The following is a 24,501-nucleotide window of genomic DNA, read 5'->3' as shown; positions in this document are numbered from 1 at the left end:
AACTGATGTCTGCATACTTGTTACCTCAGTTGTTCCAGTTGCCTCATCATTGTCTTCAGGAGAGGTTTGAGTAAACTGAGAGATCACTGGAGTAAAAGTAGTAGAAGAACTTTGAGGAAGCTCAGTTTTTGTGGAGAATACAGTTGTTTCAGTTGTCTTGATTGATGATGTTGACTCAGCTGATTGTGTGCTTCCTTGACTTGTCACAGTTGTCACAGATGGGGCCTCTGAGGATGAAGACACAATTGTTGCTGATGTTGGATTGGATTGATCCATGGTTGTCGATGGGGTTAATCCATTTGTGCTCACAGATGATGATGATTTGGTAGATTCTTCTGTTACTGTGGATTTCACTGTCATAAAAGATGTGGACTGTGGCTCCGTTGTTGAGGAGATCTTTGTGGGAGATGTTTCCGTACCAACTGATGTCTGCATACTTGTTACCTCAGTTGTTCCAGTTGCCTCATCATTGTCTTCAGGAGAAGTTTGAGTAAACTGAGAGATCACTGGACTAAAAGTAGTAGAAGAACTTGGAGTAGGCTCAGTTTTTGTGGAGAAAACAGTTGTTTCAGTTGTCTTGATTGGTGATGTTGACTCAGCTGATTGTGTGCTTCCTTGACTTGTCACAGTTGTCACAGATGGGGCCTCTGAGGATGAAGACACAATTGTTGCTGATGTTGGATTGGATTGATCCATGGTTGTCGATGGGGTTAATCCATTTGTGCTCACAGATGATGATGATTTGGTAGATTCTTCTGTTACTGTGGATTTCACTGTCATAAAAGATGTGGACTGTGGCTCCGTTGTTGAGGAGATCTTTGTGGGAGATGTTTCCGTACCAACTGATGTCTGCATACTTGTTACCTCAGTTGTTCCAGTTGCCTCATCATTGTCTTCAGGAGAAGTTTGAGTAAACTGAGAGATCACTGGAGTAAAAGTAGTAGAAGAACTTGGAGTAGGCTCAGTTTTTGTGGAGAAAACAGTTGTTTCAGTTGTCTTGATTGGTGATGTTGACTCAGCTGATTGTGTGCTTCCTTGACTTGTCACAGTTGTCACAGATGGGGCCTCTGAGGATGAAGACACAATTGTTGCTGATGTTGGATTGGATTGATCCATGGTTGTCGATGGGGTTAATCCATTTGTGCTCACAGATGATGATGATTTGGTAGATTCTTCTGTTACTGTGGATTTCACTGTCATAAAAGATGTGGACTGTGGCTCCGTTGTTGAGGAGATCTTTGTGGGAGATGTTTCCGTACCAACTGATGTCTGCATACTTGTTACCTCAGTTGTTCCAGTTGCCTCATCATTGTCTTCAGGAGAAGTTTGAGTAAACTGAGAGATCACTGAAGTAAAAGTAGTAGAAGAACTTTGAGGAAGCTCAGTTTTTGTGGAGAAAACAGTTGTTTCAGTTGTCTTGATTGGTGATGTTGACTCAGCTGATTGTGTGCTTCCTTGACTTGTCACAGTTGTCACAGATGGGGCCTCTGAGGATGAAGACACAATTGTTGCTGATGTTGGATTGGATTGATCCATGGTTGTCGATGGGGTTAATCCATTTGTGCTCACAGATGATGATGATTTGGTAGATTCTTCTGTTACTGTGGATTTCACTGTCATAAAAGATGTGGACTGTGGCTCCGTTGTTGAGGAGATCTTTGTGGGAGATGTTTCCGTACCAACTGATGTCTGCATACTTGTTACCTCAGTTGTTCCAGTTGCCTCATCATTGTCTTCAGGAGAAGTTTGAGTAAACTGAGAGATCACTGAAGTCAAAGTAGTAGAAGAACTTTGAGGAAGCTCAGTTTTTGTGGAGAAAACAGTTGTTTCAGTTGTCTTGATTGGTGATGTTGACTCAGCTGATTGTGTGCTTCCTTGACTTGTCACCGTTGTCACAGATGGAGCCTCTGAGGATGAAGACACAATTGTTGCTGATGTTGGATTGGATTGATCCATGGTTGTCGATGGGGTTAATCCATTTGTGCTCACAGATGATGATGATTTGGTAGATTCTTCTGTTACTGTGGATTTCACTGTCATAAAAGATGTGGACTGTGGCTCCGTTGTTGAGGAGATCTTTGTGGGAGATGTTTCCGTACCAACTGATGTCTGCATACTTGTTACCTCAGTTGTTCCAGTTGCCTCATCATTGTCTTCAGGAGAAGTTTGAGTAAACTGAGAGATCACTGGAGTAAAAGTAGTAGAATAACTTGGAGTAGGCTCAGTTTTTGTGGAGAAAACAGTTGTTTCAGTTGTCTTGATTGGTGATGTTGACTCAGCTGATTGTGTGCTTCCTTGACTTGTCACCGTTGTCACAGATGGGGCCTCTGAGGATGAAGACACAATTGTTGCTGATGTTGGATTGGATTGATCCATGGTTGTCGATGGGGTTAATCCATTTGTGCTCACAGATGATGATGATTTGGTAGATTCTTCTGTTACTGTGGATTTCACTGTCATAAAAGATGTGGACTGTGGCTCCGTTGTTGAGGAGATCTTTGTGGGAGATGTTTCCGTACCAACTGATGTCTGCATACTTGTTACCTCAGTTGTTCCAGTTGCCTCATCATTGTCTTCAGGAGAAGTTTGAGTAAACTGAGAGATCACTGGAGTAAAAGTAGTAGAAGAACTTGGAGTAGGCTCAGTTTTTGTGGAGAAAACAGTTGTTTCAGTTGTCTTGATTGGTGATGTTGACTCAGCTGATTGTGTGCTTCCTTGACTTGTCACAGTTGTCACAGATGGGGCCTCTGAGGATGAAGACACAATTGTTGCTGATGTTGGATTGGATTGATCCATGGTTGTCGATGGTGTTAATCCATTTGTGCTCACAGATGATGATGATTTGGTAGATTCTTCTGTTACTGTGGATTTCACTGTCATAAAAGATGTGGACTGTGGCTCCGTTGTTGAGGAGATCTTTGTGGGAGATGTTTCCGTACCAACTGATGTCTGCATACTTGTTACCTCAGTTGTTCCAGTTGCCTCATCATTGTCTTCAGGAGAAGTTTGAGTAAACTGAGAGATCACTGGAGTAAAAGTAGTAGAAGAACTTGGAGTAGGCTCAGTTTTTGTGGAGAAAACAGTTGTTTCAGTTGTCTTGATTGGTGATGTTGACTCAGCTGATTGTGTGCTTCCTTGACTTGTCACAGTTGTCACAGATGGGGCCTCTGAGGATGAAGACACAATTGTTGCTGATGTTGGATTGGATTGATCCATGGTTGTCGATGGGGTTAATCCATTTGTGCTCACAGATGATGATGATTTGGTAGATTCTTCTGTTACTGTGGATTTCACTGTCATAAAAGATGTGGACTGTGGCTCCGTTGTTGAGGAGATCTTTGTGGGAGATGTTTCCGTACCAACTGATGTCTGCATACTTGTTACCTCAGTTGTTTCAGTTGCCTCATCATTGTCTTCAGGAGAAGTTTGAGTAAACTGAGAGATCACTGGTGTAAAAGTAGTAGAAGAACTTGGAGTAGGCTCAGTTTTTGTGGAGAAAACAGTTGTTTCAGTTGTCTTGATTGGTGATGTTGACTCAGCTGATTGTGTGCTTCCTTGACTTGTCACAGTTGTCACAGATGGGGCCTCTGAGGATGAAGACACAATTGTTGCTGATGTTGGATTGGATTGATCCATGGTTGTCGATGGGGTTAATCCATTTGTGCTCACAGATGATGATGATTTGGTAGATTCTTCTGTTACTGTGGATTTCACTGTCATAAAAGATGTGGACTGTGGCTCCGTTGTTGAGGAGATCTTTGTGGGAGATGTTTCCGTACCAACTGATGTCTGCATACTTGTTACCTCAGTTATTCCAGTTGCCTCATCATTGTCTTCAGGAGAAGTTTGAGTAAACTGAGAGATCACTGGAGTAAAAGTAGTAGAAGAACTTGGAGTAGGCTCAGTTTTTGTGGAGAAAACAGTTGTTTCAGTTGTCTTGATTGGTGATGTTGACTCAGCTGATTGTGTGCTTCCTTGACTTGTCACCGTTGTCACAGATGGGGCCTCTGAGGATGAAGACACAATTGTTGCTGATGTTGGATTGGATTGATCCATGGTTGTCGATGGGGTTAATCCATTTGTGCTCACAGATGATGATGATTTGGTAGATTCTTCTGTTACTGTGGATTTCACTGTCATAAAAGATGTGGACTGTGGCTCCGTTGTTGAGGAGATCTTTGTGGGAGATGTTTCCGTACCAACTGATGTCTGCATACTTGTTACCTCAGTTGTTCCAGTTGCCTCATCATTGTCTTCAGGAGAAGTTTGAGTAAACTGAGAGATCACTGGAGTAAAAGTAGTAGAAGAACTTGGAGTAGGCTCAGTTTTTGTGGAGAAAACAGTTGTTTCAGTTGTCTTGATTGGTGATGTTGACTCAGCTGATTGTGTGCTTCCTTGACTTGTCACAGTTGTCACAGATGGGGCCTCTGAGGATGAAGACACAATTGTTGCTGATGTTGGATTGGATTGATCCATGGTTGTCGATGGGGTTAATCCATTTGTGCTCACAGATGATGATGATTTGGTAGATTCTTCTGTTACTGTGGATTTCACTGTCATAAAAGATGTGGACTGTGGCTCCGTTGTTGAGGAGATCTTTGTGGGAGATGTTTCCGTACCAACTGATGTCTGCATACTTGTTACCTCAGTTATTCCAGTTGCCTCATCATTGTCTTCAGGAGAAGTTTGAGTAAACTGAGAGATCACTGAAGTCAAAGTAGTAGAAGAACTTTGAGGAAGCTCAGTTTTTGTGGAGAAAACAGTTGTTTCAGTTGTCTTGATTGGTGATGTTGACTCAGCTGATTGTGTGCTTCCTTGACTTGTCACCGTTGTCACAGATGGAGCCTCTGAGGATGAAGACACAATTGTTGCTGATGTTGGATTGGATTGATCCATGGTTGTCGATGGGGTTAATCCATTTGTGCTCACAGATGATGATGATTTGGTAGATTCTTCTGTTACTGTGGATTTCACTGTCATAAAAGATGTGGACTGTGGCTCCGTTGTTGAGGAGATCTTTGTGGGAGATGTTTCCGTACCAACTGATGTCTGCATACTTGTTACCTCAGTTGTTCCAGTTGCCTCATCATTGTCTTCAGGAGAAGTTTGAGTAAACTGAGAGATCACTGGAGTTACTGTAGATGGAGAACTTGGACTAGGCTCAGTTTTTGTGGGGAAAACAGTTGTTTCAGTTGTCTTGATTGGTGATGTTGACTCAGCTGATTGTGTGCTTCCTTGACTTGTCACCGTTGTCACAGATGGGGCCTCTGAGGATGAAGAAACAATTGTTGCTGATGTTGGATTGGATTGATCCATGGTTGTCGATGGTGTTAATCCATTTGTGCTCACAGATGATGATGATTTGGTAGATTCTTCTGTTACTGTGGATTTCACTGTCATAAAAGATGTGGACTGTGGCTCCGTTGTTGAGGAGATCTTTGTGGGAGATGTTTCCGTACCAACTGATGTCTGCATACTTGTTACCTCAGTTGTTCCAGTTGCCTCATCATTGTCTTCAGGAGAAGTTTGAGTAAACTGAGAGATCACTGGAGTAAAAGTAGTAGAAGAACTTGGAGTAGGCTCAGTTTTTGTGGAGAAAACAGTTGTTTCAGTTGTCTTGATTGGTGATGTTGACTCAGCTGATTGTGTGCTTCCTTGACTTGTCACCGTTGTCACAGATGGGGCCTCTGAGGATGAAGACACAATTGTTGCTGATGTTGGATTGGATTGATCCATGGTTGTCGATGGGGTTAATCCATTTGTGCTCACAGATGATGATGATTTGGTAGATTCTTCTGTTACTGTGGATTTCACTGTCATAAAAGATGTGGACTGTGGCTCCGTTGTTGAGGAGATCTTTGTGGGAGATGTTTCCGTACCAACTGATGTCTGCATACTTGTTACCTCAGTTGTTCCAGTTGCCTCATCATTGTCTTCAGGAGAAGTTTGAGTAAACTGAGAGATCACTGGAGTTACTGTAGATGGAGAACTTGGACTAGGCTCAGTTTTTGTGGGGAAAACAGTTGTTTCAGTTGTCTTGATTGGTGATGTTGACTCAGCTGATTGTGTGCTTCCTTGACTTGTCACCGTTGTCACAGATGGGGCCTCTGAGGATGAAGACACAATTGTTGCTGATGTTGGATTGGATTGATCCATGGTTGTCGATGGTGTTAATCCATTTGTGCTCACAGATGATGATGATTTGGTAGATTCTTCTGTTACTGTGGATTTCACTGTCATAAAAGATGTGGACTGTGGCTCCGTTGTTGAGGAGATCTTTGTGGGAGATGTTTCCGTACCAACTGATGTCTGCATACTTGTTACCTCAGTTGTTCCAGTTGCCTCATCATTGTCTTCAGGAGAAGTTTGAGTAAACTGAGAGATCACTGGAGTAAAAGTAGTAGAAGAACTTGGAGTAGGCTCAGTTTTTGTGGAGAAAACAGTTGTTTCAGTTGTCTTGATTGGTGATGTTGACTCAGCTGATTGTGTGCTTCCTTGACTTGTCACAGTTGTCACAGATGGGGCCTCTGAGGATGAAGACACAATTGTTGCTGATGTTGGATTGGATTGATCCATGGTTGTCGATGGGGTTAATCCATTTGTGCTCACAGATGATGATGATTTGGTAGATTCTTCTGTTACTGTGGATTTCACTGTCATAAAAGATGTGGACTGTGGCTCCGTTGTTGAGGAGATCTTTGTGGGAGATGTTTCCGTACCAACTGATGTCTGCATACTTGTTACCTCAGTTGTTCCAGTTGCCTCATCATTGTCTTCAGGAGAAGTTTGAGTAAACTGAGAGATCATTGGAGTAAAAGTAGTAGAAGAACTTGGAGTAGGCTCAGTTTTTGTGGAGAAAACAGTTGTTTCAGTTGTCTTGATTGGTGATGTTGACTCAGCTGATTGTGTGCTTCCTTGACTTGTCACCGTTGTCACAGATGGGGCCTCTGAGGATGAAGACACAATTGTTGCTGATGTTGAATTGGATTCATCCATGGTTGTCGATGGGGTTAATCCATTTGTGCTCACAGATGATGATGATTTGGTAGATTCTTCTGTTACTGTGGATTTCACTGTCATAAAAGATGTGGAGTGTGGCTCCGTTGTTGAGGAGATCTTTGTGGGAGATGTTTCCGTACCAACTGATGTCTGCATACTTGTTACCTCAGTTGTTCCAGTTGCCTCATCATTGTCTTCAGGAGAAGTTTGAGTAAACTGAGAGATCACTGGAGTAAAAGTAGTAGAAGAACTTGGAGTAGGCTCAGTTTTTGTGGAGAAAACAGTTGTTTCAGTTGTCTTGATTGGTGATGTTGACTCAGCTGATTGTGTGCTTCCTTGACTTGTCACAGTTGTCACAGATGGGGCCTCTGAGGATGAAGACACAATTGTTGCTGATGTTGGATTGGATTGATCCATGGTTGTCGATGGGGTTAATCCATTTGTGCTCACAGATGATGATGATTTGGTAGATTCTTCTGTTACTGTGGATTTCACTGTCATACAAGATGTGGACTGTGGCTCCGTTGTTGAGGAGATCTTTGTGGGAGATGTTTCCGTACCAACTGATGTCTGCATACTTGTTACCTCAGTTGTTCCAGTTGCCTCATCATTGTCTTCAGGAGAAGTTTGAGTAAACTGAGAGATCACTGGAGTAAAAGTAGTAGAAGAACTTGGAGTAGGCTCAGTTTTTGTGGAGAAAACAGTTGTTTCAGTTGTCTTGATTGGTGATGTTGACTCAGCTGATTGTGTGCTTCCTTGACTTGTCACAGTTGTCACAGATGGGGCCTCTGAGGATGAAGACACAATTGTTGCTGATGTTGGATTGGATTGATCCATGGTTGTCGATGGGGTTAATCCATTTGTGCTCACAGATGATGATGATTTGGTAGATTCTTCTGTTACTGTGGATTTCACTGTCATAAAAGATGTGGACTGTGGCTCCGTTGTTGAGGAGATCTTTGTGGGAGATGTTTCCGTACCAACTGATGTCTGCATACTTGTTACCTCAGTTGTTCCAGTTGCCTCATCATTGTCTTCAGGAGAAGTTTGAGTAAACTGAGAGATCACTGGAGTTACTGTAGATGGAGAACTTGGACTAGGCTCAGTTTTTGTGGGGAAAACAGTTGTTTCAGTTGTCTTGATTGGTGATGTTGACTCAGCTGATTGTGTGCTTCCTTGACTTGTCACCGTTGTCACAGATGGGGCCTCTGAGGATGAAGACACAATTGTTGCTGATGTTGGATTGGATTGATCCATGGTTGTCGATGGTGTTAATCCATTTGTGCTCACAGATGATGATGATTTGGTAGATTCTTCTGTTACTGTGGATTTCACTGTCATAAAAGATGTGGACTGTGGCTCCGTTGTTGAGGAGATCTTTGTGGGAGATGTTTCCGTACCAACTGATGTCTGCATACTTGTTACCTCAGTTGTTCCAGTTGCCTCATCATTGTCTTCAGGAGAAGTTTGAGTAAACTGAGAGATCACTGGAGTAAAAGTAGTAGAATAACTTGGAGTAGGCTCAGTTTTTGTGGAGAAAACAGTTGTTTCAGTTGTCTTGATTGGTGATGTTGACTCAGCTGATTGTGTGCTTCCTTGACTTGTCACAGTTGTCACAGATGGGGCCTCTGAGGATGAAGACACAATTGTTGCTGATGTTGGATTGGATTGATCCATGGTTGTCGATGGGGTTAATCCATTTGTGCTCACAGATGATGATGATTTGGTAGATTCTTCTGTTACTGTGGATTTCACTGTCATAAAAGATGTGGACTGTGGCTCCGTTGTTGAGGAGATCTTTGTGGGAGATGTTTCCGTACCAACTGATGTCTGCATACTTGTTACCTCAGTTGTTCCAGTTGCCTCATCATTGTCTTCAGGAGAAGTTTGAGTAAACTGAGAGATCATTGGAGTAAAAGTAGTAGAAGAACTTGGAGTAGGCTCAGTTTTTGTGGAGAAAACAGTTGTTTCAGTTGTCTTGATTGGTGATGTTGACTCAGCTGATTGTGTGCTTCCTTGACTTGTCACCGTTGTCACAGATGGGGCCTCTGAGGATGAAGACACAATTGTTGCTGATGTTGAATTGGATTCATCCATGGTTGTCGATGGGGTTAATCCATTTGTGCTCACAGATGATGATGATTTGGTAGATTCTTCTGTTACTGTGGATTTCACTGTCATAAAAGATGTGGAGTGTGGCTCCGTTGTTGAGGAGATCTTTGTGGGAGATGTTTCCGTACCAACTGATGTCTGCATACTTGTTACCTCAGTTGTTCCAGTTGCCTCATCATTGTCTTCAGGAGAAGTTTGAGTAAACTGAGAGATCACTGGAGTAAAAGTAGTAGAAGAACTTGGAGTAGGCTCAGTTTTTGTGGAGAAAACAGTTGTTTCAGTTGTCTTGATTGGTGATGTTGACTCAGCTGATTGTGTGCTTCCTTGACTTGTCACAGTTGTCACAGATGGGGCCTCTGAGGATGAAGACACAATTGTTGCTGATGTTGGATTGGATTGATCCATGGTTGTCGATGGGGTTAATCCATTTGTGCTCACAGATGATGATGATTTGGTAGATTCTTCTGTTACTGTGGATTTCACTGTCATACAAGATGTGGACTGTGGCTCCGTTGTTGAGGAGATCTTTGTGGGAGATGTTTCCGTACCAACTGATGTCTGCATACTTGTTACCTCAGTTGTTCCAGTTGCCTCATCATTGTCTTCAGGAGAAGTTTGAGTAAACTGAGAGATCACTGGAGTAAAAGTAGTAGAAGAACTTGGAGTAGGCTCAGTTTTTGTGGAGAAAACAGTTGTTTCAGTTGTCTTGATTGGTGATGTTGACTCAGCTGATTGTGTGCTTCCTTGACTTGTCACAGTTGTCACAGATGGGGCCTCTGAGGATGAAGACACAATTGTTGCTGATGTTGAATTGGATTGATCCATGGTTGTCGATGGGGTTAATCCATTTGTGCTCACAGATGATGATGATTTGGTAGATTCTTCTGTTACTGTGGATTTCACTGTCATAAAAGATGTGGACTGTGGCTCCGTTGTTGAGGAGATCTTTGTGGGAGATGTTTCCGTACCAACTGATGTCTGCATACTTGTTACCTCAGTTGTTCCAGTTGCCTCATCATTGTCTTCAGGAGAAGTTTGAGTAAACTGAGAGATCACTGGAGTAAAAGTAGTAGAAGAACTTGGAGTAGGCTCAGTTTTTGTGGAGAAAACAGTTGTTTCAGTTGTCTTGATTGGTGATGTTGACTCAGCTGATTGTGTGCTTCCTTGACTTGTCACAGTTGTCACAGATGGGGCCTCTGAGGATGAAGACACAATTGTTGCTGATGTTGGACTGGATTGATCCATGGTTGTCGATGGGGTTAATCCATTTGTGCTCACAGATGATGATGATTTGGTAGATTCTACTGTTACTGTGGATTTCACTGTCATAAAAGATGTGGACTGTGGCTCCGTTGTTGAGGAGATCTTTGTGGGAGATGTTTCCGTACCAACTGATGTCTGCATACTTGTTACCTCAGTTGTTCCAGTTGCCTCATCATTGTCTTCAGGAGAAGTTTGAGTAAACTGAGAGATCACTGGAGTAAAAGTAGTAGAAGAACTTGGAGTAGGCTCAGTTTTTGTGGAGAAAACAGTTGTTTCAGTTGTCTTGATTGGTGATGTTGACTCAGCTGATTGTGTGCTTCCTTGACTTGTCACAGTTGTGACAGATGGGGCCTCTGAGGATGAAGACACAATTGTTGCTGATGTTGGACTGGATTGATCCATGGTTGTCGATGGGGTTAATCCATTTGTGCTCACAGATGATGATGATTTGGTAGATTCTTCTGTTACTGTGGATTTCACTGTCATAAAAGATGTGGACTGTGGCTCCGTTGTTGAGGAGATCTTTGTGGGAGATGTTTCCGTACCAACTGATGTCTGCATACTTGTTACCTCAGTTGTTCCAGTTGCCTCATCATTGTCTTCAGGAGAAGTTTGAGTAAACTGAGAGATCACTGGAGTAAAAGTAGTAGAAGAACTTGGAGTAGGCTCAGTTTTTGTGGAGAAAACAGTTGTTTCAGTTGTCTTGATTGGTGATGTTGACTCAGCTGATTGTGTGCTTCCTTGACTTGTCACAGTTGTCACAGATGGGGCCTCTGAGGATGAAGACACAATTGTTGCTGATGTTGGACTGGATTGATCCATGGTTGTCGATGGGGTTAATCCATTTGTGCTCACAGATGATGATGATTTGGTAGATTCTACTGTTACTGTGGATTTCACTGTCATAAAAGATGTGGACTGTGGCTCCGTTGTTGAGGAGATCTTTGTGGGAGATGTTTCCGTACCAACTGATGTCTGCATTCTTGTTACCTCAGTTGTTCCAGTTGCCTCATCATTGTCTTCAGGAGAAGTTTGAGTAAACTGAGAGATCACTGGAGTAAAAGTAGTAGAAGAACTTGGAGTAGGCTCAGTTTTTGTGGAGAAAACAGTTGTTTCAGTTGTCTTGATTGGTGATGTTGACTCAGCTGATTGTGTGCTTCCTTGACTTGTCACAGTTGTCACAGATGGGGCCTCTGAGGATGAAGACACAATTGTTGCTGATGTTGGATTGGATTCATCCATGGTTGTCGATGGGGTTAATCCATTTGTGCTCACAGATGATGATGATTTGGTAGATTCTTCTGTTACTGTGGATTTCACTGTCATAAAAGATGTGGAGTGTGGCTCCGTTGTTGAGGAGATCTTTGTGGGAGATGTTTCCGTACCGACTGATGTCTGCATACTTGTTACCTCAGTTGTTCCAGTTGCCTCATCATTGTCTTCAGGAGAAGTTTGAGTAAACTGAGAGATCACTGGAGTAAAAGTAGTAGAAGAACTTGGAGTAGGCTCAGTTTTTGTGGAGAAAACAGTTGTTTCAGTTGTCTTGATTGGTGATGTTGACTCAGCTGATTGTGTGCTTCCTTGACTTGTCACAGTTGTCACAGATGGGGCCTCTGAGGATGAAGACACAATTGTTGCTGATGTTGGATTGGATTGATCCATGGTTGTCGATGGGGTTAATCCATTTGTGCTCACAGATGATGATGATTTGGTAGATTCTTCTGTTACTGTGGATTTCACTGTCATAAAAGATGTGGACTGTGGCTCTGTTGTTGAGGAGATCTTTGTGGGAGATGTTTCCGTACCAACTGATGTCTGCATACTTGTTACCTCAGTTGTTCCAGTTGCCTCATCATTGTCTTCAGGAGAAGTTTGAGTAAACTGAGAGATCACTGGAGTAAAAGTAGTAGAAGAACTTGGAGTAGGCTCAGTTTTTGTGGAGAAAACAGTTGTTTCAGTTGTCTTGATTGGTGATGTTGACTCAGCTGATTGTGTGCTTCCTTGACTTGTCACAGTTGTCACAGATGGGGCCTCTGAGGATGAAGACACAATTGTTGCTGATGTTGGATTGGATTGATCCATGGTTGTCGATGGGGTTAATCCATTTGTGCTCACAGATGATGATGATTTGGTAGATTCTTCTGTTACTGTGGATTTCACTGTCATAAAAGATGTGGACTGTGGCTCCATTGTTGAGGAGATCTTTGTGGGAGATGTTTCCGTACCAACTGATGTCTGCATACTTGTTACCTCAGTTGTTCCAGTTGCCTCATCATTGTCTTCAGGAGAAGTTTGAGTAAACTGAGAGATCACTGGAGTAAAAGTAGTAGAAGAACTTGGAGTAGGCTCAGTTTTTGTGGAGAAAGCAGTTGTTTCAGTTGTCTTGATTGGCGATGTTGACTCAGCTGATTGTGTGCTTCCTTGACTTGTCACCGTTGTCACAGATGGGGCCTCTGAGGATGAAGACACAATTGTTGCTGATGTTGGATTGGATAGATCCATGGTTGTCGATGGGGTTAATCCATTTGTGCTCACAGATGATAATGATTTGGTAGATTCTTCTGTTACTGTGGATTTCACTGTCATAAAAGATGTGGACTGTGGCTCAGTTGTTGAGGAGATCTTTGTGGGAGATGTTTCCGTACCTACTGATGTCTGCATACTTGTTACCTCAGTTGTTCCAGTTGCCTCATCATTGTCTTCAGGAGAAGTTTGAGTAAACTGAGAGATCACTGGAGTAAAAGTAGTAGAAGAACTTGGAGTAGGCTCAGTTTTTGTGGAGAAAACAGTTGTTTCAGTTGTCTTGATTGGTGATGTTGACTCAGCTGATTGTGTGCTTCCTTGACTTGTCACCGTTGTCACAGATGGAGCCTCTGAGGATGAAGACACAATTGTTGCTGATGTTGGATTGGATTGATCCATGGTTGTCGATGGGGTTAATCCATTTGTGCTCACAGATGATGATGATTTGGTAGATTCTTCTGTTACTGTGGATTTCACTGTCATAAAAGATGTGGACTGTGGCTCCGTTGTTGAGGAGATCTTTGTGGGAGATGTTTCCGTACCAACTGATGTCTGCATACTTGTTACCTCAGTTGTTCCAGTTTCCTCATCATTGTCTTCAGGAGAAGTTTGAGTAAACTGAGAGATCACTGAAGTCAAAGTAGTAGAAGAACTTTGAGGAAGCTCAGTTTTTGTGGAGAAAACATTTGTCATTGGACGGTATTTGTATGTCGATTCCGAGGAACGTTTTGTATTTGTTGGGAAAAGGGTTGTTTTGTTATTAGCCACTTGGGTTGTTGCTGTCATTTCAGTGCTGCCCAGTTCTGAGGTTAGTTGTGTTGAGTGTGTTCCTACTTTCTCTCGAGATGTAGACATTATTTGATCAGTTTTCAAACTCTTTAATAATTCTAGTCTTGTGTTTACATTTGGTGGATATTTCCATTCATTCTCATCCTCTTTCTGTGGTTCCTGTCTTTTTCCATCCAGTAGATCTTGTTTTTCATTTTGATTTCCTTTTAAACAAGAATTACTCCATGTTAACATTTAGCTTTAATATAAAAAATACTAACATGAACTTAATACTCAGTACTTTTTAGAACATGAAGATGCACTTTTCAGGAAAACTTGCAAGGTGAGACTCTTCTGTATTTATGCTCTGGATATTTAAACAGCCACAACACAAAAAAACACTGACAGATCATTTATCTGAAAGTTATTACCTTTGATAATCTTTTTAAAAGTACAATATTCCTCTCTAAAACCTTGGGTCCTGGCATTTATGTCACTTGAACTCATATTATCCAGAAAAAGATTTTCAAAGATCAAGCACACCCTCACATGGCCACTGATTTCCCCAGAAATGCAATTTGAAAGAGAAAAAAAAGTTGTCAAGGTGCAGTTGAATCATCTTCAGAACTCAAACCCAGCTCACAGTCTGATTAAGCTGGAAGTTATGCCATTACAAAGATGTAGATTGTAACTCGCAAGACCCGCAAGATCTGCTGCTCATGTTCTGCTGCATTTAACCAAAGGACACCCTTCAGACATCTTTTGTCCATGCCGAGATGGGTAATACTGTATCCACTCTGAAAGCATGACACCAATATACACAATCTCAGACTGGCAGTTTTTATGCTGTGACTGGTTTGTGTGTTTTACAAAATTAGGCCACATTTCAGTCTCAATTACCAAATATAATCAAGGTGGCTTACATCACCGAAATTAGTACTCATCCACATTGAGTGGATACAAATAGAGAAAATCATTGAACTTATATCAACGATAGCTAATTAGAAAAGGTTAGAAATAGAACTTTAAGAATGAAAAAATATAGTTTCTATGTCTCAAAAAGCATCTGCTGATTTGAACCACAAGGTTCAAAAAGTGTCCTCAAGACTTATCATCTGTCTGCAAGTGGAAACAATTTAGCAAGAGGGGTAAAGAAGCAAAACTATGAATATTTCCAAAGAATCACAGGAGTCAACAACAGTCCAGTCGTATTCACTGCAGCTGTCTAATACCACCACCATGATCCTGACAGAATACAAACAAGAAAGCCAAAACTCTTCAGAAAAAACATGCCTGCATGATGAGTTTTGTCAGAGCCACAACTCAACTAGGGAAATTATTTGTGTGGACTGATAAAACTATGGCTGGAATTAGTAAATGAAAATGATAACATCAAAAATCAAGGAAAAATCTTATTTTGAGCTTTTTTACTTTTCCATCGAGGGAAAAATCATTTTTCAAGTTGACAAAGTTTTTTAACAATGGTTGTCCGTCAGCTCAAGGTCAACAGAAGCCATGTAACGCAACAGGAATGTAACCTTACAAGTAACTTCAACACAGAATGATAATGAAAGCAATGAAAATCTTCTTTTTGCATTTAAACTTATACTGTGCATACCAGAATAGAAAATGTCAGGGGTAAAGCATTTATTTATTTTAAAGAACAGCTTTGTTCTGGTCCTCATTAAAAACCTTTTATGCTTTTTTTGCTGTCAAAGCTCTTCAACCACTTGTTGAAGTCTGTTATTGTACTTTTTGAAGCATTACTTTTTAAAGTAAATGGCTATGCTCAGTAAAGACACGAAACATTATGATTCTATTTGTCTACACTTATACAGTCTTTGACCAGTTAATGAAAATCAAATCGTTTCCAGAAGCTGGAAAGACTTGTCTTGTGACCATATCTACAACAACGGACACACAAAATGAAAATTACTTCCTCAAACATTGAACAGGTACATTTTACTTATCTCTTGCATTTGTTTGATGTCAGTGTAATGTTTGTATTTTCACCATTCACTTCTCTCAATCATTAATAGATTACGCCAATCATTTCACACTCACTACTGATTATTCCTGTTGTCTGTAAATGTAGAGCTTTTATGGCCTTGAGGCTTTAGTGATGAAAAAATAGGACTTATTGCTGATTGGATTTGTTTAGTTTTTTCTTTTTTTCTTTTACAAGAAGATGTAGCTGAATATTTTCCTGCTGTACCTTGAATTAATTGGATTTTACACTAAAGTTTCCAAAAAAAAATCCACCCATATTTATATTTTGTACAAATTCTCCATCCAACAATGTCATATGCTTTTACTTTAAAACAAACATTATGAGAAGATCAGAGAGCACTGGCAACAGCCAAAGTAAGTTTATGTGTACTTTGACTTTTAATTGCAATTTTTCCTGGTGGATCATCACAACTAAAATTAACACTGTCACACTTAAACGACAGAATAGACACTGCATTATCATTCAAGTGTTACATGCATAATAATTCTTCGGTAAATTCAGCTGAGCGCCTGATTATGCTATTACGTAGTAAAGAAATCATTGACTTACCTTTATTTTGTGCAAAGTACACAGCAAATGCAATCAGCAGCACAATAGTAACTAAAGTTAGAACAAAAATGATGAAAATCCTTTTTCTATTATAGGATTCCACGTGTCTCCACTTTTTCATTTTCCTGTGAATTCAGATAAAGGTCCAAAAGATGCAAAGCTTGAGTGTTTGAAGTTGTGTCTGTATTGTCTTTTAGTCCACCAGTATGTGCAAAGTAAACTGAAGGAGAATACTATAGATGTTTTGTAATTGTCAGTTTTGCTGTAAACCTATAGTTCAGATCACGAGGACACTTGCAAGCCATATCAACAGTTGTCCATAAATGTCAGATCTACTCTCAGTATCATCAGTAGTCAGCGGTTGAACTAAGGTTGATACTGATGTAGTGCCCACCCTAAGCAAACTTTTTTTCTTTTTTTATAGTGGCTGTAGAGATTGCATTGAAAGTGCACTCACTCACTCCCTGTGCTTGGCTATGCACAAAGGTGTGTTGAAGTGGATAAGTATCAAGGTGTGGATGAGGTGGGGCGGGGGTGAGTGTGACTAAAATCAGATTAGTGTTATTCCTCACTGTACTGTGTATTTGATATGCACTTCTCGCGCAATTACTTGAACCTTTTCACACGTGAAGTGTTTGTTAAGGGTCATAATCAATAAATGAAATGAAAAAAATCAGCTGTCAGCATGAGAAGTTTTTCTTTATTCAATGTTTACAACACATCGAGAAAATTTTGTCAAAGTCATTTTTATAATTTTGTGTCATAGAATGTAGGATTATTTATAAGGGATGATCTCATTTTGTGACACTCCAATAAGCTCCTTGTTTAGCACATTTAAACTGTTGATGTCTATTCTGTTGGATGTGTGTTCATCATGTCAACTTAGCACGTCAAAAAGAGGCTATTTTTTTAAACCAGTGTCATCTGATGACCAAACAGAGGAGCTCCTATGACTTTAACATAAGAAATGTTAAACTGTCACGTGTATTCACAACGTGGCTAAATCAATTCCATACAAAGCCCATAAGTAGGCTGTTAAACATGATTACAGCAAAGGTAATAAAGAGTTTCAATAGCAACAACAATAAATGAGCTGTCACAAGGTTTAACTTGTTTAGATTTTGAGGTGAAGGAGGTTTGGGTAAAGTCCTCCGCACCTCTGTTTGCTTCTTAGAAAATCATTACTGAAACGTTCCTCAAAATATTTCCTGCTACCTGCGTCATGTTTTAATTTATAGCAATGTTGAATTCATTGGTAACCGCTCTGATGAACTTTGGATAACACATTTTTGAGCCATGCACTTTATGGCTGTGGCTGAGACATTCGTAAGAATCAGTAACATGTGCTCCATAGTCCTAGATAAGTTTAGAGCATTTGCTTTCTGTGGAATTTCACACTGAAATCTGGACATTATCAAGTGGGATAAATCTCAGTTTATTCTTTAAAAGAATAAAAAATAAAAAATTATTGTTTACTCTGATTGGGACAATTCATATTCAGCATAGAGCAACCAAAAAAAAATAAAAAATCATATGTGCTGGTGAGCAAAAGCAACGAAATACAACCCCTGGCAAAAAAATGTTGAATCAGTCTTGAAGTCTTGACAAAAAACTATATTAACAACTCAACATTCTGGCTTTTTAAAACTACCTAAATGAATTACAGTTGTTGTAATTATTTTGCTTTTTTTTTCCCCAGATCCAGTAGAAAAGCCAAATTACGGAATCATGAGCAAATTAAAAAGCACAAGCCAGCTCCTCCTAATGTTTCGTGGCTTTTATGACACCATGAATTCTCTGAGGACTGGACTACACTAATGAAAAACAATATTCTTCATCAGTCAGGCTCCATCTTTCTTGTGTAACAGCTTTACAGGACCTTGTCTAAGGCCTTTTTACAAGATGCATTTTCTTCTTGAAAAATGGCCTTACACTTGTGTATTTACCACAGAAACAGTGCCTGCAGTCTCCCCTCGTCCTTTATCTGACATCAACCCCATATCATCAGTCAAGTGGAAATGTGCTTGTTTTCTTCAGGCAGTTATCTTTCTGTGTTTCACTGGAATCTACACTTAATAAAAGCTCTAACAACATCTCCTTGTCAAAGGCAGATTGGGAATTCAGCTCTGAATATAACTTTCATCCAATCATGCACAGTTTTCTGACTACCCTTTAACAAACCGTAACCTTGTTTTCTTCTGTGGAGATGTTGATGATAATTTACATTAGACTTTGCGGGATGTTAATCACATTTCATTCAGCCACTTTCTTCCAGTACAGTTACAACTCCCCCCCCCCCCCCCCGGTGTCTTTTGTCGCACAGTTTCTATTTCTAAAGCATATTGGTTTCAGTTTCCTGATAATTCAACATCTTCCACGGACTACCGTATGTTTCGTTTTTACAATCTTCCCATTTTGTTAGCACTTGCTACAAATCTTACATAAAGTGGCTGAGAAGAGCCAGCATCGGTTGCTACCTTAGGTCTGGGGCACTTTCTTTTAACTCATTTGCGCATTAAGGTTTGTGCAGGTATTTCTTTTAGAAAATTAAATGACACAACGTTATTGATCTTTCGTTGACGTATGTTAACCCAAGGCAGAACGTTTGGCCGTTGCATAAAATAGTTTTGTGTCACACCTGTGATTTTTCCTTTTCTTATATAACAGCTAAATTAATATCTTCCATGAGTGGTGATTCCATATTTTTTTACAGAGGTTCGCTGTACTGTGCTTTTTTAAATGTTTTTTAATGTTTTTAAAACATCTGCTCCTCTTTTATTGCCGACAACTTTTGCTCTTGGGCCGTTAGTTTGAGACACAAAACAGATTTTCTGTGTCGTGATTCCACCAAATGGTGTTGAGTTCTGTCACTGAAGTTATGTTTTATAAAGCTTGCCAACAATCGTATCAACAACCCAACATGATTCTGCCTTCTTTATTTCCTTGTTTGACATTGCCGACATTCACTGTTGACTCAAGAGTGCAGATGAATAAAATATGGATGATGAAACCAGAGGGGTGATTTCAAAGTTCACAAGTCCATTTCAGAAGAAACAAAACTTAACTTTCACTTGAGTCAATTTATAACATAGCGTTAGTTCTGATCTTCCATAAATAGGATAATAAAACAGGATAATACAGATAAACAGATGTCATAAAATGGTGCTGCTTTATGAGGCATTAGCAGCAAGAAAAACTGCTCAGCGGCTGCGGGAAGCAACTAGAACCTCAGCTGCTATGAGCAGTCCACCCAGTTAGTTAGGAAACCGGTCACCAGTTCTGTGACATCCTTTCAGACTGGACAGTCTCACAGTCCTCTGCTTTAACTCTCACACTTCGGCCGACTTCTGGCCCTCCTCCCGAGAATCCTCGGTGGCCGTTTCCGTCTGCTCAGTCTGGGCTCTTCGCCGCTCTGCCTCGATTATTGTCATGGGGTGCAGAGGGAAAAATCCTGCCAGACCTGCAGACAGGGTGAAAGGAGAACATACGGGTCTGAGACATCATTTCAAGACCATTTCTTTCAACACGACAAAACTTTAGATGCTTTTTCTAACCACAAAATGAAAGTTTCATTTGAAAAATGTGAAAAAAAAAGGAAGGAGGTGCACAGAACAGCTGTGTTGACATGGACCACTTCTAAATGGATTAACAGTCAAATCAGAATAAAAATTATCTATGAGAACACCTTGATCGGATCAGACTTATTCTGACAAAATCAGAATATATCCTTAACTAGACCAAGAGGGCAGGTGTAAATCTGATCTGACCAACAGGAAATTGTAACAATGTCTAAACTTCATCCAATTGTTTCTCAATGGTTGAAATAGTTATTTTCTTGGCTGAAACTCGTGGGGGGGGGTCAATGACGTCACACGTTTCAGACCATTTAGAATGTGGTGACAGCTAAACAAAACAAGCCTGGCATGGAAACAACTCTTTTTATAAAAAGCAAAGACAAAGAAGAGTCGACACAATGAAAAATGCTGTGAGGCGTACGCACTAATAAAACCTATAGATGGACCTCCTTGATTACACAAGTTTTTAAGAGTAATATAATTCCCCGGCCACGCCGACAATAAAGCAATGTTGCAATGTTGATCCATGATACAGTATATGACTACCAAGTTAATACACACCTAGAAGCTTGGCCACCGGTTTTGTTGGGTGAGCACCACAACCGATCCAGTACTTGATCCGATCGAAGTTGAAACTGACGAGTTTCTCGTTGTAGATGTTCGGCAGCGGGTCGTAAGTACCCAGCTGCTCTACGTATTTACCATCTCTTGCTCTTTTGTTGTAAGCTGCCACAATGCGATAAAAGGGCCTGTTGGCTTGTTTGTGGCCTGCAAGGGCCAGTCGAAGGACAACGTACCCCCCGTGATACTTCTTGAGGAGGAATGATGCTGCAGAAAGGAGACAAGACCATTAACGCTGTGAGAGGAGACATTAGTTTCTTGCTACATACATTCTTCTTACTTAGCTCACAGCATCAGTGTGATCCGGGGTCTGGATCATAACCCACGATAAGTGTCTTAGCAAAATTTGCTTCAGGAGAGAGCCGAAGAGAAATATGCTGCTCTAAATATTGTTTCTATTCTTTTTGTGTGTGTGTGTGTGTGTGTGTGTGTCTTTGTACACTAACAACATTTTCCTTTAATTCAAATCACTGAACCATAAGATGTCCTTGCTGTTTTCTGTGCCTCCATTCCAGATAAAAGGAGTTCAAAATGAGTATTACAAGACGTTTAATGGCTGGTTCGAATTGCTTTTGTTCGTTCTTTGTTTGGTGTGTTGATTTTTTTTACTTTACACCTTAAACTTAAAAAAAGAACAGAAATCGATAGTCAGAGTTAATAAATTAGATGAATAACCTTATTAACATTTTCACTCATTTTTCCTGCCAGCTTTCCTTCCTGCTTTGGCTTCAGCAGCTTTATTTCTCTCAGCCGGTTTTATACAAAAACTATAAAAATTATCTTATTAGTTCAGGATTATAGGTTGTGTGTCCCCCCCCCCTGAATGTGATTGGTTCTTACATAAACATGCACACATCATGAGTCAGAAAACCTGGGTTGGCAGAACTAATTACCAGCGTTGTACCAGCGTTTAGCGAGATCTCCATTTTTTTGGCTTAATTTACCAACTAACCAGAAGATACACTGGATATGTTGAATCTACTTTGTAGTACTGGCCTCTGGTTAACTCACATACTTCTGTCAGATAGCTTTGTGGTCTACATCGCTATTGTTTTAATTAAAATGACTTTCTTGAATAAAATGGAGGTAGAAGTGAGTGGCAAGTATTGTCCTATACTGCTTCTGAATCAGTTTTAGTTTTATCTTTATGTTTTGGACTGTTGGTCTCTGCACTTCAAACATTCCTTTAAGAAATTAATTCAAAACTTGTTAAAACTTTACGCTGACATATGCAAGAATAAATATGAACTATGCACCATACAGTGCTTTCAGTTTTGGAAGGAAGAAGCTTGTGAGGACAGTTTGCAAACTTGTGGCTTATGATCCATGTACACTGCAACTACGCTTAGTTGTATGTGGGAACACATACATTTATTTTATCTTTAATTTTATTATATGAAACAAGCATCACTAAAGTACTGACTAAATCTAAATAGAACCATGAGGAGCAGAGGGGGAAGGTCAAAAGTACAAAGCTGTGGCAACAATGGGAGTAATCGTGAATTTTTCTTTTCTTATTCATTTTATTGTAGGTATTTTTGGAAATACTGGTTGTACTAAGGTATGAAATAAAGAAAGGATTCAATCGGATGAAAGTGGTTTCTGTGAGTTATAGTGTGATCTATAGGGAAAGAGAGAGGACATTTCGTTTATTCGTTGTCATCTTAGATTAATTACCTTAGTTCGAGCTATTTCTGATTCTCATTACAATGTTACACTGTTACTACTACCCTCAATATCACTCGACTTTCTCTGAGAATAAATATGTAGCCGTTTCTAAAGCCCCAGCCCCAAAGCTTTAATACTCACATAAATGCACCATGGTGTCCGCTGAAATACCCTGCAACAAACAAGTGTGAATGTAACTGCACAAAAATAACACCAACAGCGAGTGTCTAGCTCTGAAACACTCACAATCTTACCAACAACCCTGCGAGCATCAGTGTATGACAACTACACATGCTAACCGCTATCTAGCGTTCATAAAAGAGCAAAAAGAAGCAAAATACCTCTGAAGAAGTGGGACGAATTAAATGAAAACTTCACAGATGTCGGCTCTTGTTAATTCGAAGCACAGCTGATGAAACGGAGGATTGTCACAATGTATATTTTAGCAGGAGAGATAATGTGACATTTGTCAGGGCGCAGCCATGTTTAAACAGGAAGTTACGTAGCTGTGGTGTTGACGGATGCAGCTTATCGACGCTAGATGGCGCCGTTGAACCGCTGTCTTCCAACACAAGTCACTGAAGCCTGACACTTCGCACGACGTTAAAGAATGTGTATGTTTTGTTAGGTAAGTGGTCATGTTTCAGTCTGAAATGTCTTATGATACGTTTTGAGGAACAATAGATTCGGTTAGAATACACAAACAATCCATATTCAAGTCAAAACAGCTGGAAAAAATATACATACATGAAATAAAACCATTTGAGGTGTTAAACCTTTTTTATTAGTGCTTCCTTTACTTTACTACTACCACTGTTCATTGATATAGCTGGAAAAGGATCATTTTGATGCAACGTGTGAGTCACTCCAAGCTTAAAAGCAAGCATATGGTCATAATGGGTTGAGCTGGGTCGCTTTTATTCAGGAGATAGGGATTACTCAAAATTTTTACGACAATATAAGTTGTAATAGTTGTTACAAGAATGAAGGACGTGTCAGGAAAATGTTGTCTGGCCATGAAAAGATAAAGGGAAAATTTCTAAATGTGCAAGGATTTAAATATAATATCACATATAAACAATTATACCACACCTTCCTCAGCTTCTGTTGTTGTATTAACACATGGGCAGTATATTCATTATTTGAATTGTCGACATGGTGCATATTTTAACCATTTTCACTTACTATGCTGTAAATGTTTGGGTTTTTTTCTATTTCAAATCTAAAAGCACAAACTACAGCTGTCCAATAAATAAACTGAAATAAAATATGTATGCAGTGTACAGTTTCACCAGGTTTGGTTCAGATTGTTATTAGAAATAAGCAGTCCCCAAACATGAATTTTGATATTAATAGCAGCAATTTATGTGTTAGATTTTAGGTCAGTTAAAAGTAATACACTGAATATGTCGTACCTTATGCTAAAATACCCATAAAATTAGAGTTTCTCAATTTTCACTTTTTCCCCATTAATCATCAAATTTGCAATGAGAATAAAATATAGTTTGTATAGTCAGAATTTACGGTTGGTTCTTTCAGATTATTCCTTCAATAATAGGACTTAAACTACAGGTGAACTGTGCTGTTCTATAACATGTGAAATGCTTTTGCTTTTCTCCGCGTTTCCATCACAGCTTTTGTACGAAAGCCCACCTGGAGAATTGTGGGGAATTTTTATTTTCAAATTTCTTTTTAATTTGCACAAAATTAAATAGAAGAAAAAACTTCACGAATTACCCTCAGCGAACAAAAACAAATATTAGTTAAGTCACTCGTGACCTGAGAGGAGAAAAGGACTTTGGTAAATAATGCAACATATTTGACATTTAGAATCTCTTTACAAAAGCACGTTGACACATTAACAGACATTTATTTTTGTTGTTTTTCTGAATCATTTTCTAAAGTAATGTCGACTCATTACAGCTGCCCATTGTTGGTAATTTAGTTACCTACTTAAGACTGAACACAATTCATTACAACCAAACCCTGACCTAAAGTGTGAATCTACTCCAGATTTCACATAGGTAAAGCTCTTGCATATTACATTTGGCAGAAAATTGATTTCAAAGTAGCTGAATGTATTTAATTTACTTATTTAGGATAACCACACCAACTTTTAATGTATTCAAATTACCTCCAAAAAAATACACTTCAAGTGATCAAATATCTATTTTTCTTGTTTTAGTTAAGGTTATGACATTAGAAATACTGAATATTTTACAAGAAAATTAAACAATATATAAACTCACGTGTTTTATTTACGGTGATGCATCTGTAAATATATTATCACTTGAAGTAAGGTTAGAATAATATTATCAGTCATGCTTTCCTTCCCTCTCTCCTCTCTATAATTTCCAGTCTACATGTGTTTTGTGTCTTACATCAAGAACACATTGAATCGGTTTCCACCGC

At 39.8% G+C, this 24,501-nt stretch overlaps 1 protein-coding gene across 1 annotated transcript; it reads right to left on the bottom strand.

Moving 5' to 3' along the window:
* Window positions 1–19,150: 19,150 nt before the first annotated feature.
* Window positions 19,151–22,581, bottom strand: mrps16 (mitochondrial ribosomal protein S16). The gene is made up of 4 exons (XM_072381925.1): window positions 22,431–22,581; window positions 22,231–22,261; window positions 20,362–20,628; window positions 19,151–19,685 (listed from the first exon to the last, which is right to left on the bottom strand). Exons 2-4 carry the CDS (start codon window positions 22,241–22,243, stop codon window positions 19,555–19,557), a joined length of 411 nt encoding a protein of 136 aa, XP_072238026.1. The 5' UTR covers window positions 22,244–22,261; window positions 22,431–22,581; the 3' UTR covers window positions 19,151–19,554.
* Window positions 22,582–24,501: the final 1,920 nt, after the last annotated feature.

This window comes from Leuresthes tenuis, unplaced genomic scaffold (assembly GCF_036924035.1).
Source record: "Leuresthes tenuis unplaced genomic scaffold, fLeuTen1.0.hap1 SCAF_3, whole genome shotgun sequence".
Taxonomy (NCBI): Eukaryota; Metazoa; Chordata; class Actinopteri; order Atheriniformes; family Atherinopsidae; genus Leuresthes; species Leuresthes tenuis.
This window is presented reverse-complemented; position numbering and strand designations above follow the sequence as displayed.

What these genes read in the sequence shown, in the direction of transcription:
- mrps16 (XM_072381925.1), bottom strand. An exon ending in ACCGGTGGCCAAGCTTCTAG is followed by an intron (nt 19,686 to 20,361) that starts GTGTGTATTAAC and finishes CCCTGTCTGCAG; the next exon opens with GTCTGGCAGGATTTTTCCCT.